This window comes from Protopterus annectens, chromosome 3.part1 (assembly GCF_019279795.1).
Source record: "Protopterus annectens isolate FY-2018-M chromosome 3.part1, PAN1.0, whole genome shotgun sequence".
Taxonomy (NCBI): Eukaryota; Metazoa; Chordata; order Ceratodontiformes; family Protopteridae; genus Protopterus; species Protopterus annectens.
In genome coordinates, this window is record NC_056732.1 from 425,565,039 (window position 1) to 425,580,076 (window position 15,038).

The 15,038-nt window shown below is 37.7% G+C and overlaps 1 protein-coding gene across 1 annotated transcript in view; it reads right to left on the reverse strand.

Annotated features, from left to right (window-relative positions):
• Positions 1–15,038, reverse strand: part of DPP6 (dipeptidyl peptidase like 6) — a 2,722,860-nt gene that overhangs the window by 539,466 nt on the left and 2,168,356 nt on the right. Inside the window, exon 12 of the mRNA XM_044066886.1 lies at positions 267–305. Within this exon, the coding sequence (XP_043922821.1) occupies positions 267–305 (39 nt within the window). The remainder of the gene's footprint in view (positions 1–266; positions 306–15,038) is intronic.

The window sequence follows — 15,038 nt, forward strand, 5'->3', positions numbered from 1 at the left end:
TTATTAGAACACGGACGTTATGCTCTCGTGCACCAGTGCAGTATGATAAAGTAGCACAATGTTTGAATTTAAGGTAGCACAACAAAAATTACCACATGTCTTTGGCATCACTATTAGGAAGAGGAATGCTACTATATAGAATCATACTTAGATATGGTAACATGTCAGATTGGTTCTGCCTGCATATCGATCAATGATTCTTATGCAGGTGTTGCAGGAAGAAATGTCTTATGTTATCAGCAAATTAATCTGAAAATTATTCTTACCTGCCACTGCAACCAGGCATCACTTTCATCTTCATGTTTCTGAGAAGTAAGTACGGCAGTGAATAAAAATAATGAAAAAAAATAATATTAAGATAGAATGTAGATAAATGTGGTTAAACATGCTTAAAAGAAAACACAAGGAATTAAAATCATCAATTAAATGCTTATTTGTTTACAGCTACCATATATAAACACAGAAATAACTATACATAAGCTAAAGTAACAGGTATGTGCCACATTTAACATACATGTGTATGTGAATCTTTGTATTATATTTGTGAATGGTAAATGGGCATGTGCATAAATTTTGCAATACATTAATAAAATACAATTCAAATTGCTTGGATCGTGACTTTCAGTTTTCTTAATTTCCAAGCATTTTTCTTATAGAGACTCCTTCACAACATAATGGTTAATGGCTTTACCTCATAGATTCAAAGTACAGGGTTTTATTCTGACCTCTGATTAATGGCCATCCTAGTATTTATCTACATGACTGTCAAGACGGATGAGTGGTCTATGGCACCAGACTCAATGATTATACTCCATTTATGGTTGATGGGAATTCAGGTCTCCAGGTGGAGGAGTGAGTTCAAACCCCACTTCTGGAAGCTACTTTCTCGCTAGGTTTATAAAGGCCTCAGATTTCATTAGTTTAGTATACACCTGTGAATCTATGAACATACAGTGTCACTGCAACATGTTGTACCTTATAAAATGGGCAAGGAAAGCTGACCACTCAGATTGCTAACCTCATGTGCACCATATCTGTTCTTTTCAAATAAAAAAACTAGTACAGGTCACTTACACCACACATTCAGCCACTGATCCCTATTCCCTTGCAGACTTCAAAATCCACCAAAATGATATCATCTTTGAAAAGTCAAGTAATAGAGAAATACTATCAAATACAGAAATACTCCAAAGACAGCAAAGAGTACATCAATAAAAAACAGCACTATACTCAAATATATTACAAAGTCTATATAAAAATATTAAAGTAGAAATAGAACAAAACAGGAATTGGAATTGAATACAAATTAAACATGCTTTACAGATATAAACACACAACAAATAGAATACTGTTGTGAGGTTGCAAATTGCACAACCAAAGTACAAAATGCAACTTCTTGTTGGCCATAGTGGCTAAAAACTCCAGAGCTAAAAGGCCAAAATCCAGCTCCCCCATGGAAGCCAATAACTGAATGCCTTGAAGCAGTAATTCATCAAAGGGTGGGGGACTGCACATTAACATTAGTGGATCCTCTGTAAAAAACATCATGAACGTTAATGCAGACTGAAATATATCAGTAATACTGCCATTTACATAAAGCTACAGCTAGTTCCTAGTCTAGATTAATAAATCACACAAGTGGACCAAAGAGGTTGCATTTTTAAAAAAAACATGGTCTTGTACTGCTCTCCAAACCTGCCTTGGATCATAACTTGTTTGCATAGCACATAAGCAAAGCTTGCAATTTGTTACTATTTAGCTGAAAAGGTCCATTAATTCTGTTGCAATAAATAGTTTGGTGGTAACCAAAATTATGAACAGCCAGGTTTTCTTAGCACAACTTATTTTGTTGCACTAAGTGAAGTCCACTTGCATTTAGTGAAGTCCACCAATAACCAACAGTTTGTCTCCTTGCATAATGGAATATCCACCAAATATTCTGCAAAAGAATGAATATATGACCACATGGGGTGAACCTTAGGACAAAACAAAGATTTATGCCCTTCGTCTGCACAAGGCATATCACACACTACGCAGCTATTTGCTTTGCAGGTACACATCCTGCATATTTAAAAAAGGAGTCCAACAGCCAGCAGCCATGAGCCTGATTTGATGACTAGTCCTTAAAAATATAAACTGATGATCTACTGATATTTGCTACTCTGTATCATTACATTTCTTCTAATGCCTATGACTAGTTTCTCAGGTTCCTGCTTGCTAAGGTAAATAATTGATAGATCTGGGAGGTCTTCTTTTCAGCTACATACACATTTGTTTGTCCTGTAAAGTAGACAGCTGTCCAGTTAAAAATGGTCCTGTTTGTTTTACTAAAGAATTCAGGAATAAATGCTGAACTGCCTGAATTCATTCAAAATATTTTCACATCTTTTTGTTACAGATTAAACCTCTTTCTGAGATGGTAAGGAGAAGCCAGCATCTTGATAACCCTTACTAACTTAACTAAATGTGTGCCTTTATTTGTTTCTTTCTCATACAGTCTTGCTACTATAACATTTTTGCAGTAATTTTTTATCTCTGAAGTACCCCAAAAATGAATATTCAAGCTCCATTTCAATATTTCAAACATAACTTTCCTCATATGGTTTAACAATCTGCAAGTAGACACCATTGTAAACTGTCTTCTTAAATGACAGGTGAGGGAGACTCAATACCTCTTTAATGTTCTGTGGGGCAAAGATCAAAGCCACTATGCCTTCAACAGGTTCTACAATGAGATAGAGGCCTCAAGAGCCATTAAGTTGTGTTGGAGGGTCAAAGCTAAGGCCATCTCAGTCTAACATTGCATACTCTAAGGTAAATGCGACAACTTCTAAAGAATATTGCTCTGGCACTTCTCCCAAATAAACTTTCTTATCAAATTTTCATTCTTCAGAAAGCACACACAGTTATTTGCTGTAAGAATATCGCAGAAGACATAATGATTAAGAAGAAACCACCAAGATTGCAGCAAGTTTTCCCCACCATGACAAGAAAAGTATACTGTGAACATTTATGTTTTTCCATAATATTTTCAGGCTCAAACATAACATTGTAAGAAGATTTGGGTATAAAATGATACTCTTTTACTTAGGAGAAGCTAAATGCCATCTGAAAAAGAAACACCATTCTTCATTTTTCAAGCTCTGTGCCTAGGAACTAATGGGAAGGAACTCCCTTTTTTGGCATGTTAACTTACAAGTGCAAGATCTGATGAAATATATTCATATAGAAATTATCTGTAGAACATTCCACACTGGATGTACAATGACCAGCAGGTGTTCATCTGCAAACTGCAGTGTCCATAGATCATCATATTGGTCACTGCTGCAGTAGCCTTACTTTATGAGTTATATCCTGACAAGGATGTTATAGCCATCCAGCTTCCAAAGCTTCAGGGCACCTTCACACAACCAAACTGTCAGGCAGCTGAAGATGAGCTGATTACATGATAAGTTTGTGTGCCAAGCCCTTCAGAGCTTTACTGCCACAGAAGGGTGCACTACTCTGAGGCTTTCAATGATCAATGGTAAGCTTATGCTGCTCCTTTGCTGGGCAGATAAGTTCCATTTGGGCAAATAAAAAGGTTCCATTGTATATTTTATTTATTTAAGAATACTTTCCTCTTCAAAGAAGTTATTTTAAAGCTAAGAGTTCATTTTAATGCACTGTCACAGCACTGTACTGTACTGTACTGCACTTTTAAATGGGAGCAATCCTGTCTGTTTAAATGCTCTTTAAAGTAACTGAAAGCCACTTTTCCATGGAGAATTTTTTTTATTTTGCTTTGTGGGGCTGAAAAGTGCCTACAACTGTGTTTGTCTCTGAAAAATTACTTTTAAAGACTTTTGGTTTTTACCAGTATTTGTTGCTTGTTTTCCCCAGGAAAAATGCATGTTTTTTGGATTGACTGTGGAACAGTATGTTACTCCCATGGTTGGTCCTTCTTCAGCCACAAAAAGAAAAAGTTAAGCAATCAGGCTTTGCCGTCACAGCAGACTAGCAATTTTCCTGAGCTGTAGGTGAGTTAATCTACTTGGTCACTAATTGTACCTCAGACCACTTATCTTTTACCCTTGAACCCTCTGGTCTAGCACCTACAGCCACAATGGACTGAGTGTTAGCCACATCATCTGTGGCTTTTTGGGTCCCCTCACTGGGGAAGGGAGAGCCACTCTTGTTGGTCCTGGGACAGGGAACAATGAAGAGTTCCCTGTTGTGTCAAAATGTCGTGCCCTTCCCTGTGGAGAACACTGAAGTTTCTCTCCCACCCTGGCAGACCCTTTTTTTTTCTTCCAGAAAGTTTGCATCTCTACTTTTCTCTTTGATAACATGTACTTTCAGATAAATGGGTTCTGAAGATCATTCAGCAATGTAACAGATGACAGGGGGAGGAAATTCCTCCTTTCAGAGGGTAATTCCTCATGCTCTAGACTAGGCCAGACTCTTCTGTTTCATCATGTCCTTCATCACATGCTGTCTCAGGGAGTAACAGAACCTGTGTCCCCTTCTCAAGTGGGAAAGGGTTTTTATTCAAGGATATTTTTAGTGCCAAAGAAAGAAAATGCTTAGAGACCAGTTCTGGATCTTTCTTTCCTAAACTCATTTGTAATATTGACCAAATTCAAAGCAAAGTCACTTCACAACTTGTTGCCTCTTCTTCTTCTTCATTCAACTTTCATTGTAACATTAGATTTAAAAGATGCTTATCATGACATCCCTATTCATCCAGACTTCAGGGGTTCCTTAAGATTTTGTGTGTCTAGATTACATTATCAGTTCTCTGCCTTACCCTCTGGATTTTCTACTGCACCAAGAGTGGTGTCTTGCTCCAGTTATAGTTCATTGCAGGCTACAGGATAGCCACATTCTTCCTCAGTCAGATGACTTGCTTATCTTTACAGGGTCTTTTTAAAGTTTCAGGGATCTCTGTTTTGGGTGACTGAACTCTTACACAAGCTGGGATTCCAAAAGATATTCAGAAGTATTTCTTAACTGCTTCTCACAGGATTGTGTTTTTGGGATACCACAGGAAAAATATATCTATATCTAGAACTAGTTCTAAGGTTTCCCACTCAGACTTTGATGACTGCAAGGGAATACCTTAGGATTTTGAGTCTCATGGGTTTTATGTTTCATTTATTATCCATTTCAGCGTGTTTGCCCATGGATCCTCCTCTTTCAATGCATCCTCATGTCAAAATATTTTTGAATGAGCTTTTGCATAAGAGGCCTCCTAGAAAACTGGAGGCCCCTTCTTGAGATATTAATACTGCGTTAGAGAAGCTAACACCTGCTCAATTTGAACCAGCTAACCTGGCTGAAAGGTTCTTATCAATGAAAATGTTTTTTTTTTTTTTCTGATTGCTCTAACCTGTGTAAGAAAGTTTTGTAAGTTACAAGCTCTTATGGTAAGTCAGCCTTATCACATTTTCCAAAGGGACAGGGTTTCTTTGAGAACTAATCCTTCTTGTATGCCTAAAATGGTTTGAGAGTTTACTTTATGCCAGACTATCCATCTTCTGTTTTCCTTCATAAACCCAAAAATGAGGGGGAAAGGATACTCCATACCTTGGATGTACACAGACAACTCAAATACTATCTTGACAGATCTAAATATTTCAGATTTTCAGATCAATTATTCATTTCTTGTGATGGCAAAAAGAAGGGTCAACCTGGGTCAAAAGACACTATTTCCAAACAGTTAACCGAGGCTGTTACCTTTTGTTATAGTCAACACAACAAAACTATTCCAGGCACTGTCAAGGCCCACTTTTCCAGAACCTTGGCGTCATCTATGGCTTTTTGTAAAGGGTTGGATTCTATAAGTATTTTTGAAGCTGCAATTTTGTCTCCTGTACATACTTTTACACACTGAAAGTTTGATTGTTTCTCTAGGTCTAGGTCAGGCTTTACAAGGACCATCATCCAGGGGCTTCTAGACTATTCTCCTTCCACTTCCCAAATGTAGTAAGCTAAGGTAATCTACTCATAAAGCTAAGACTACTGTAGCAGTGATCAATATGATGAACAAAGTACAGTTGTGTAAGTAAACTCACCATAACAGTAGATGTCCGAATGGTCACTGCTGCAGTAGCCACTTCCTCCCTCCATCTCCTTTGTTTTTGGTGTGTTATTTATGCAAGGGTGTGTTTATTTATTTTTTATTATTCCTACTATTGTCCTTTTAGGCTCAGCCTCCCTCTCTCTATTAGAAGGAAAAGTTGGGCTGCTTCCCAAAGTCAAGGATACAGGTTTTGAATTCTTCCACCTCATTTGGCTTACTTTCAATCTCTCCGTAAGCCACTTTACCAGACAGGATCTTGGCTTGCCCTTGAGAAATTATACTTGTATCTAGTGGGCTTACCTTGTTAACCCAATGAAACAAAAAATATCAAAGTCGATAAGTAAGCACAGAATTCACAGAAGTTAAAACAGCTAGTAATTTAAGTCAAATTGCATGAGGAAATCACACAAACAATAACCAAATAATAAGTGCTCTAAGCTAACCTTGTACAAAGGAAAGTAATTTATAAACTAGTTATTCTGACCATCTGTGCCATTTGTACCGATCACAGTATAATTATCGCTATCACTTCCAGATACAGCTCATTATAAGTAGCTGGGGCTGTTGACAGGGGTAAAGTGTGCCTGGCTATAATGTATCCCTCTCCTCCAAAATACAGCAAAAAAAAAAGCGATAAAAATAAAACATAAATCAAAATAAAAAAGCTTGTCCTACCAAACAGTTACATCATAAATCATATTACAATAGGAAATGGCTTCCAAAAATCTCTAGAGTGTCCTGTCTATCATCTGTATTTATAGCTAGCTTCTCCCATTGGGAGGGCTATTGTGTATCTGTCTACAATCTACCTTTTCTTTCACAAAACGGTAAAAAACATTGAGATAAAAATAAAATATAAATCAAAATAAAGTTTGTCCTACAAAGCAGTTACATTGTAAATCCTATAACAACACAGGATGGTTTCAGCCAAGCCCTAGAGTCTCCTGCCTATAATCTATCCGCTTCTTCCAATAAAAAGGTCAGAAGTAAAAAATAAAATATAAGTCTTACTGTTCCTACCTAGAAGCTACACAATATATCACAATATAACAATAGATAGTTAGCCATTAGAGATTTTTAAGGCAGCATCTTTCTTCTGCCTTTCTGTTTTTACCAGGAGTTAAAATTCTTTATTTTTCTGAAAAAATAAGTGTACTGAGTTTAAATAACATAACTTTCAAAATTACATAATAAATACACAAAATCTTACTATTTAGCAATAACTATTATCTAAATAGAAAGCAGTTAGATATAAATTAAATGTGAAATGACTCACATCTTGAAAAATGAATACCTGGTATAACTTAAGAGACATATATTCAGGTGTTTACAATTGCACAATGCAGCCTGACTATTTTATGAGATCAAATGTACAGACAGACCGGTCCATCTAAACACCTGGACATTTTTTTTCTTTTAGCCAGCATGATTTTACCTTATATACATATTCATATTCTGACAATAATTTGACAGTGACCTGGAATGAGACTTTGACAATTTATATTTAAGCAGGGTGATAATAACAGAATATCACTGCAGATGCTTCTTATTATTTCACATGTTTGTTCCTGCCTGAAATAGGGCATTAAAGCCATTACAGAATACAAACCACTATCAGCTAAATGTGGGGACAGCACAGAATTCCTGGATAGGCTAAACATCATCTATAGCAGATTTAAGGAGAGGAACTGCTCAAAGGCACTGAAACTTCCAACAAGTCCAGAGAATGAAATGTTCAGTCTAATTACAGGTGATGTGAGGAAAACCCTGCGACAGGTGAACCCCAGGAAAACTGCTGAACCAGACAACATCATGAGAAGGGTGTTAAAGGACTGTACTGAACAACTAAGCACTGTACTCACAGACATTTTTAACTTTTAACATAATACCACTGTCAAAGAAAGCAACTCCCTCAAGCCTGAATGATTACAGACCAGTAGCCCTCATGTCCACTGTCATGAAAAGTTTTGAAAGACTGGACAAAAAACACCTGTCAGCAAAACTACCAGCTGCACTCAACCCACAACAGTTTGCATATACTGCCAGTCGTTCCACTGTAGATGCCATCTCGGTTGAACTACATCTCACAATGGCACAACTGGAGAATAAGGACAGTTACATTAGGATGCTACTTATTGACAGCATTCAGCACAGTTATCCCACAATAGCTAATTGAGAAGCTTGTCCATCTATGCATCAGTAACCACATGTGCAACTGGATACTGGACGTTTTGATCAAAATATCACAAAAAGTATGATTGGGCAAGAATTCCTCAGGAAACATCACAATTAACACAGGAGTACCCCAGGGATGTGTGTTAAGTCCACTATTTTCACCATACTAACTCATGACTGTATAGCCAGATTTAATACCAATCACATCATCAAGCTTGCAGAGGAGACCACAGTCATGGGGCTCATCAGTAATGAAGATGAAGGAGCATACAGAGCAGAAGTGGATCTACTGATTGACTGGTGTGTTAGGTACAACCTTGACTTCAGTATCATCAAAACCAAGGAGGTCATAATAGACTTCAGGAGAACTCATGCAGCTCACTCTCCACTCCTGATTAATGGAGAGAGGGTGGAAATAGTGCGTAGCACAAAATTCCTGGGGGTCCACATTATGGAGGACTTATCCTGGTCACTAAACACCAGTCACATAGTCAAGAAAGTCCACCAATGCCTGCATTTTCTGGTTAAGGAAAGCTAATTTACTACCCTACATCCTTATCACCTTCTACAGGATGGCCATAGCACCATCCTAATGAGCAACTTCATAGTACGGGGACTGTTCAGTTGCAGATCAAAAAGCCCTACAGAAGGTGGTGAAGGTAACTGAGAGCATAACAGACTCTAGCTTCCCAGAGATACATGGTCTATATATGACACTTTGCTACAACATGGCCATGAAAATAGCCAGTGATCCTACACACCCTGCCTATGGTCTGTTTACAAGCTTGATGATACCGCAACATGCACTGTAAAACAACCAGACTCAGGAACAGTTTCTTCCCACAGGTGATTAGGTTCTTGACCTCTGGAAGCAATCTCAGGAATGTTAGTCACTGACAAGGTCTTGTGTCGGTCAAACCATTATGGTGCAATAGAAATTATGAGATGCTCGATTATAGTTATCTGTTTACAATGACATTCAAGTGCAATATTTATCTGCTAGCTATTCTAACATATCAGTACATAAGTGTGCAATAAATAAACGTGCAATAATTGATGACTCAACTGCTAAAAACTGTAGACATAGTAATTTATATTAATTTGTAGTAAAACAACAGTCTAACTTAAAGTTAATGTTATGTATGTTGCATGTGCTATATGTAATTCGTGTGTGCAATGTGTGTAATGTGTGTAATTGTCATCTCCGTATTGAGCCTGATGTACACAATTTCGCTTAGGTTAACCTTGTGGAATCTCAGTGACAATAAAATTCACTTTGACTTTGCACCAGTCCAGCACTGACCAAAAAACATAGCTTGCCTTCAGCCAAGGTGTGTAGTTCTTGTCAGTTTAAAAAGACTTACACTTTTTCTGTTTGCAAGACCAAATGCCAAAAGAGGGCGCCAAACTGCAAACAATTTCCTGAAGCAAAGTATGCTAGCTTTCCTTCTAAACTGCGTTAACAGTGTAAGATTCTATTGCTCTTTCAACTAGAACATCTCACAGAACTGCAGAGCTAAAGCATCAGTCTGCAGTATCCTTTATAAGATGAAATGCAAACCATTCCTTAAATTAAACCATTTATTAGGTATAGGGCTCCAATGTACTACAGAAAAATATCACATAATTTGTAATTTTCCTTAATTTCACTACAGAGTGGTAATTTTATGGTTTGTACCCTCAACTTTGTATTCTTTTTATTTTCATCTTAGAAATTAAATTATTAGTCACAACCTCAGTTGCAATATCTTTAATACATTGTCACTACTTTGTCAAAAGGTTATCGTACTAGACAAGTCCCATTTCTTTTCCTTTTTTGTTTCCAAACTCCCCAAAACTTGCTAGTAGATCTGATACACTAAATTGCCCATATATTTATATCTATCTATACAACTCAGTTTTGCACAAGTAAAACAAATCTCCATCTCCTATTTGTTCTCTCCATATCATACAAGCCAAGAATGTGTGTTATAACACCAAGGGATGCCAAATATATTCTCAGTATAAAGAACTACACTAGAGACAATGGGATAGCCCACTCACCCTATGATTACAGTTTAACTAGCAAAACCATAATGTACTCTTCCACAATTAATTAATAATTAATTAACCCACTGCAGAATTCCATCTGCAGCTTTGGAGTGGGTTGGTTTAGCTTATCAATATAAATTATTTTCAGTAGTGGCATAAGGGTCAGTCAATCTGTTGGGCTAAAGTCTCAGAGATTATCCCCTACTTTTATATACTGAAATAAGAAAATTGGGCCATTACCATAGTGGAAGGCACCTCTCTTTTCCCTCTGTCAATGTTTCCACTCATTTTCTAGTTTATACACTGAAATTATTTATTTATTATTTATTATTTTTATTTTATTTTCTGTTTGATTACTGGTTGGTTTGATTGGGCAATCAAGTGTCCATTTTCAGCAGAGACCCAGGGAGAAAGGCTCCACATACATGGCAATCATAAAAAATACAAAAGCTCCACATATATGATAAAAATACAAAAGTCAGAGATGAGTACAAATTAATAGAGCAAATGATAGTATATCATACCATAGTATGATGAGAAGTTACTGAAGTGTACATTAGATAAAGTGTGCGGTAGTAAAACAGAAAATATAATGTATTTGAGTAAGAAAGTACAGTAATAATATATACAGTTATATACATACATTTAAAAATACAATTCGTTATGGTAGGTTTTTTTTTCTATTTGTTTGACCTTTGAGTAGTGCCAGAGGAAGATTTATCTGAATGGTGGTAGTAGGGCTAGCCATGGTCAGTACAGGTACATTGCCAGATGAGATTGAGGTGGGCTTTTAACTGGGTTTTAAAGATGGGACTGCTGCTTTGCAATCTGATATCTGGTGGAAGAGAATTCCAGATTTTAGCAACCATGTAGGAGTAGAAGGATTCACTAGCATTGTGTCTACACTTAGCTACTTCAAGAAGGGCTTTGTTTGTGGATCTTAGTTAATGAGCAGAATTGTGAAAGTTAAATAAGCCTGGGAGATCAGGAATCTTGTTTGGGTGGTACAGCAGGTAATGAGCCATGGTGAGTTGGTTATAGTTTAGTAAGTTGAGGAGTTCTAGCCAACCTAATTGGTTTAGTGAGTGACAGTGGTGGGAGCGGAAATTAGAGCTGGTTGCGAATCTAGCTATTTTATTACAGCACATGGACAATTTATGTAGGTCTGTCTTGTTAAGGTTTGTTAATACATGGGATGCATAAAGCAATGTAGAGAGAAGGTAAATTCTGGATATAGTAATTTTGGTGTTTTTGGTTAGATGGTTTTTGCACCTGTATAGGGTTCCAAGTTTTTTATGGACTTTGGATATGGTTTGTGCTATATGTTTGTCAAACTTTAGGTTTTGGTCAAGTATCACACCAAGAAGTTTATCTTGTGATACTGGGGAGATTTGGGTGTTATTGGCAGAACTGAGAAAGAAAAGAGCAGAGGAGTCGATAGTTTTGGTGGGGTAGAAAAGCATAAGTTGAGTCTTTCTGGGGTTAAGTATTAGGTGTAAGTTTTTTAACCAGTTTTTGATATATAGAGAAGGCCTCTTGGGTTTTAGTCTGGAGTGTTTGGAGTGTGGAGGCTGAGCAGATCAGTGTAGTATCATCTGCATATTGGACTATTGTATCTTGCTGGGTGGCAGTGTGGAGGGTGTTTGTAAAGATATTAAATAGTAGGGGACCCAGTATGGATCCCTGTGGTACACTTACTGTTACTGGGAGAAGGGGGGAGAGGGAATTATGCCACTTAACTGTTTGTTGGTGGTTGGATAGGTAGTCTTGAAACCAGAGTAACGAGGAGTTGTTTAGGTTGATTTCGGCTAAGATAGAAAGTAGTTTGCTGTGAGATACTGTATCGAATGCTTTGGACAAATCAAGGAAGGAGGCTGACACTAGGTTTCCTTGGTTCCTATATTGATTGACAGTGTTAGTGAATGATATGAGTGCTATGGTGATGCTATGGAATGGGAGAAATCCATGTTGGTGAGTCTATTTGTAAGTAAATGTATAATCAGCTGAGAATGGATAAATATTTCAAGGATTTTTGATAGGGGGGATAAGATTGCTATGGGGCGGTAGTTGGTAAATCTGGTTGAGGGACCACCTTTGTGTAAGGGGATTAAATAGGAGGTTTTCCAAAGGGCTGGAATTGTATGCTCATTGATAGATCAATTGATAAGTATTGAGATGGGATAAGCTATAGCACTAGTGGCAATTTTGAGGTACTCTGCAGAGAGTCTGTCTATTGCCAAAGTGGTGGGTTTTAGTTTAGTGAAGTGCTTGTATATTGTGTTGGTGGGAACTGGTTTGAGAGTGAATGGAGGGTATGAGTTTGGGTTGCTGTTTGGTTAGAGAGAGTGCAAGGCTAGCTGTTGCTGGTTAGGTTAAGGATGGAAGAAGTGAAGTAGTTGTTAAATTGGGTAGCTATCTCTATATTATCTCCTCTGACATTAGGTGAAGTGGTAGTGGGTTAGCCTGGTTGTAATACTTGGTTGACAGCTGTCTAGAATTTTTGGGGGGTTAGTGGTATGTTTTACTTGCAGCTCTGTGTAGTGATTTTTCTTATCTTGTCTTATCTGTTTTTTTTTTTGCTTTATTACGTAGTTCGAGGAAAATCTACCTGTCGTGATCAGTCTTACTGTGATACCATGTATCTCAAGCTTTAGCCCTAATTTTGAGAAGGGTTCTTGTGTTTTTAGAGAGCCATGGGGCTGGGTTGTTTTTTATTCAAATTGTCCGTAAGGGGGCCATCTGATTTAATATGTTTAAAAATGTGGAAGTGAAGTACTCCACTGCCTTGTCTAGTGTGAGGGTTGCTAGGGGAGCCCCAGTTGCAATACCTTAGTGCATTAATGAAATGCTCAGGTATGAAATCTTTTGAATTACGGATTTCACATAAGATGGTTGTTTCAATGGTTTTGAGGAGCTGTCTTAATATGAATGTGGGTAAATGGTCAATAAGGCCAATTGGTACTGTACCATAATATTCAGCAGTAGATGGGTTGTTTGTAAGGATCCAGTCAAGTGTGGATTCCTTGTTTGTATGTTTGTCAATGTGGGTAGGTGTTTGGATAAGTTGAGTATAGGAATACAGGTTGATGTGATCAGAGGGGATAGTTGTGTTGATGGTTTTCCAGTCAATGTTAAAGTCCCCTAGGAGGAGTGTCAACTGTAGGAGGTTTGCAGATGTCCAGTTTAGTATAGACTCAAGAGTAGGTATGTTTTCACCTGGGGGTATATAAATACCCACTAGGTTTGATTGCTTCTGTTGATTGATTTGAATTTTGGTGAAAAGATTTTCTTCATTGGTAAATGTTGGGATTTCTTTATGTATAAGGTCTACCTTGAGGATAGTCTAGTATAGTATGGCGAAGCCTCCACCTTTTTTGATAGTTCTATCTGCCCTGATTATATTATAACCTGAGGGAAGTATCTCATTGTCCTTAATGTGGGGTTTGAGCCAGGTCTCTATAATGAGTGTAATGTCTGGGTTGTAAGTGGAGAGTGTGGTGTAGTTCATCAATTTTGTTCAAGATACTTCTAGTGTTCATACTAAATATAAGTAGATCACAGGGCTTTTTACACTTAATTGCATGTTGGATGTTTGGATTAGTGAGGGTGGTAGTATCAGTTGGGGGCCTGGGTTTGGGCGTATATCACCACAAATTTGGAACTAATTTTGCAGGAATAGACAAAGACATTGAAGTTTGAGTAGAAGTATAGTTAGTATGTTGGGTTTGGTGGAAGATATGGTGGAATTAATATATCTGACTTTGTATAGCTCAGTGGTAGAGTAGTTCAGTAAATGAGGTTGGTTGCAGGAGAAGGGAATGTTACAATGTGGTTGGTATGTGGAAGTTAGGGTTGGGCTGGGGTGAAATATTATGCGAGCATTATGGTAGCTGGTAATGGTGTAAGTGCAACAAGGGTAGCTAGTAATAACAGATGAGAGGTAAATATAGTTATTTGAGGGTTTGTGAGCAGTGGTTCGGTTGTTGGTGATAGTATGGGTTTGGTAGGAGGACTTGGTGGGTGGATGGTGGGACCTTGTTAATATTTGCAATTGTGCAATTGTTTTGGGTTTGGTTGAGGTGCGGGGGTGGGATGTGGGTGGGGGGTGTGGTCTACTGTCTATAAATTGTCAGATATCAGGGGTGGGTGAGAATTGGGGGCAGGGCAGAGAAGCGAAGTAAAGCCTGAGTGTAGCGAGTGCAGAGCGGAGTGGTCAGGCCACATCAATAGTCAGCTGTTAGAAACCACTCAGTGAACCTTAAGCAAAGGTATTCTACTTTGCACAGTCACTCTGCTTTATACTGTTAAATTAAGGTAAGTGTAGACATTATCTAATTTTACCCTGAAATTCTTAAAAGGATATAAAATTAAAGCTGGGATTAGTTACAGATAAAACAGGAGAGGTAATGGAATGCTATTTTATAAATGTAAGTGTTTCTCAAAAGAAAATATACTGTTGTCGAAATTAAGAAAAATGTTTCACCCCCACCCCCAGCTTTAAAGGCAGATGTGAGTCACCAATCATTTTGCCATATTTTCGATGTGTTTCAGGCTCCCACTTCCCTACAGAAAAGGCAGATTTATTCTTAGATGTTGAATGCATTTTGCAGTATGTGAGCTGTGTTTTTTTTCATTTCCTTCAATGAGGCTTCAGGTAAAACAACATAAAATAACACTTCCTACCTTATAAAGAGAGCCCGACATCATCTCCACTTCTGTAGGAGACTTTGTAGAGCTAACCTCACCCCACAGGTCCTATTCACTTTCT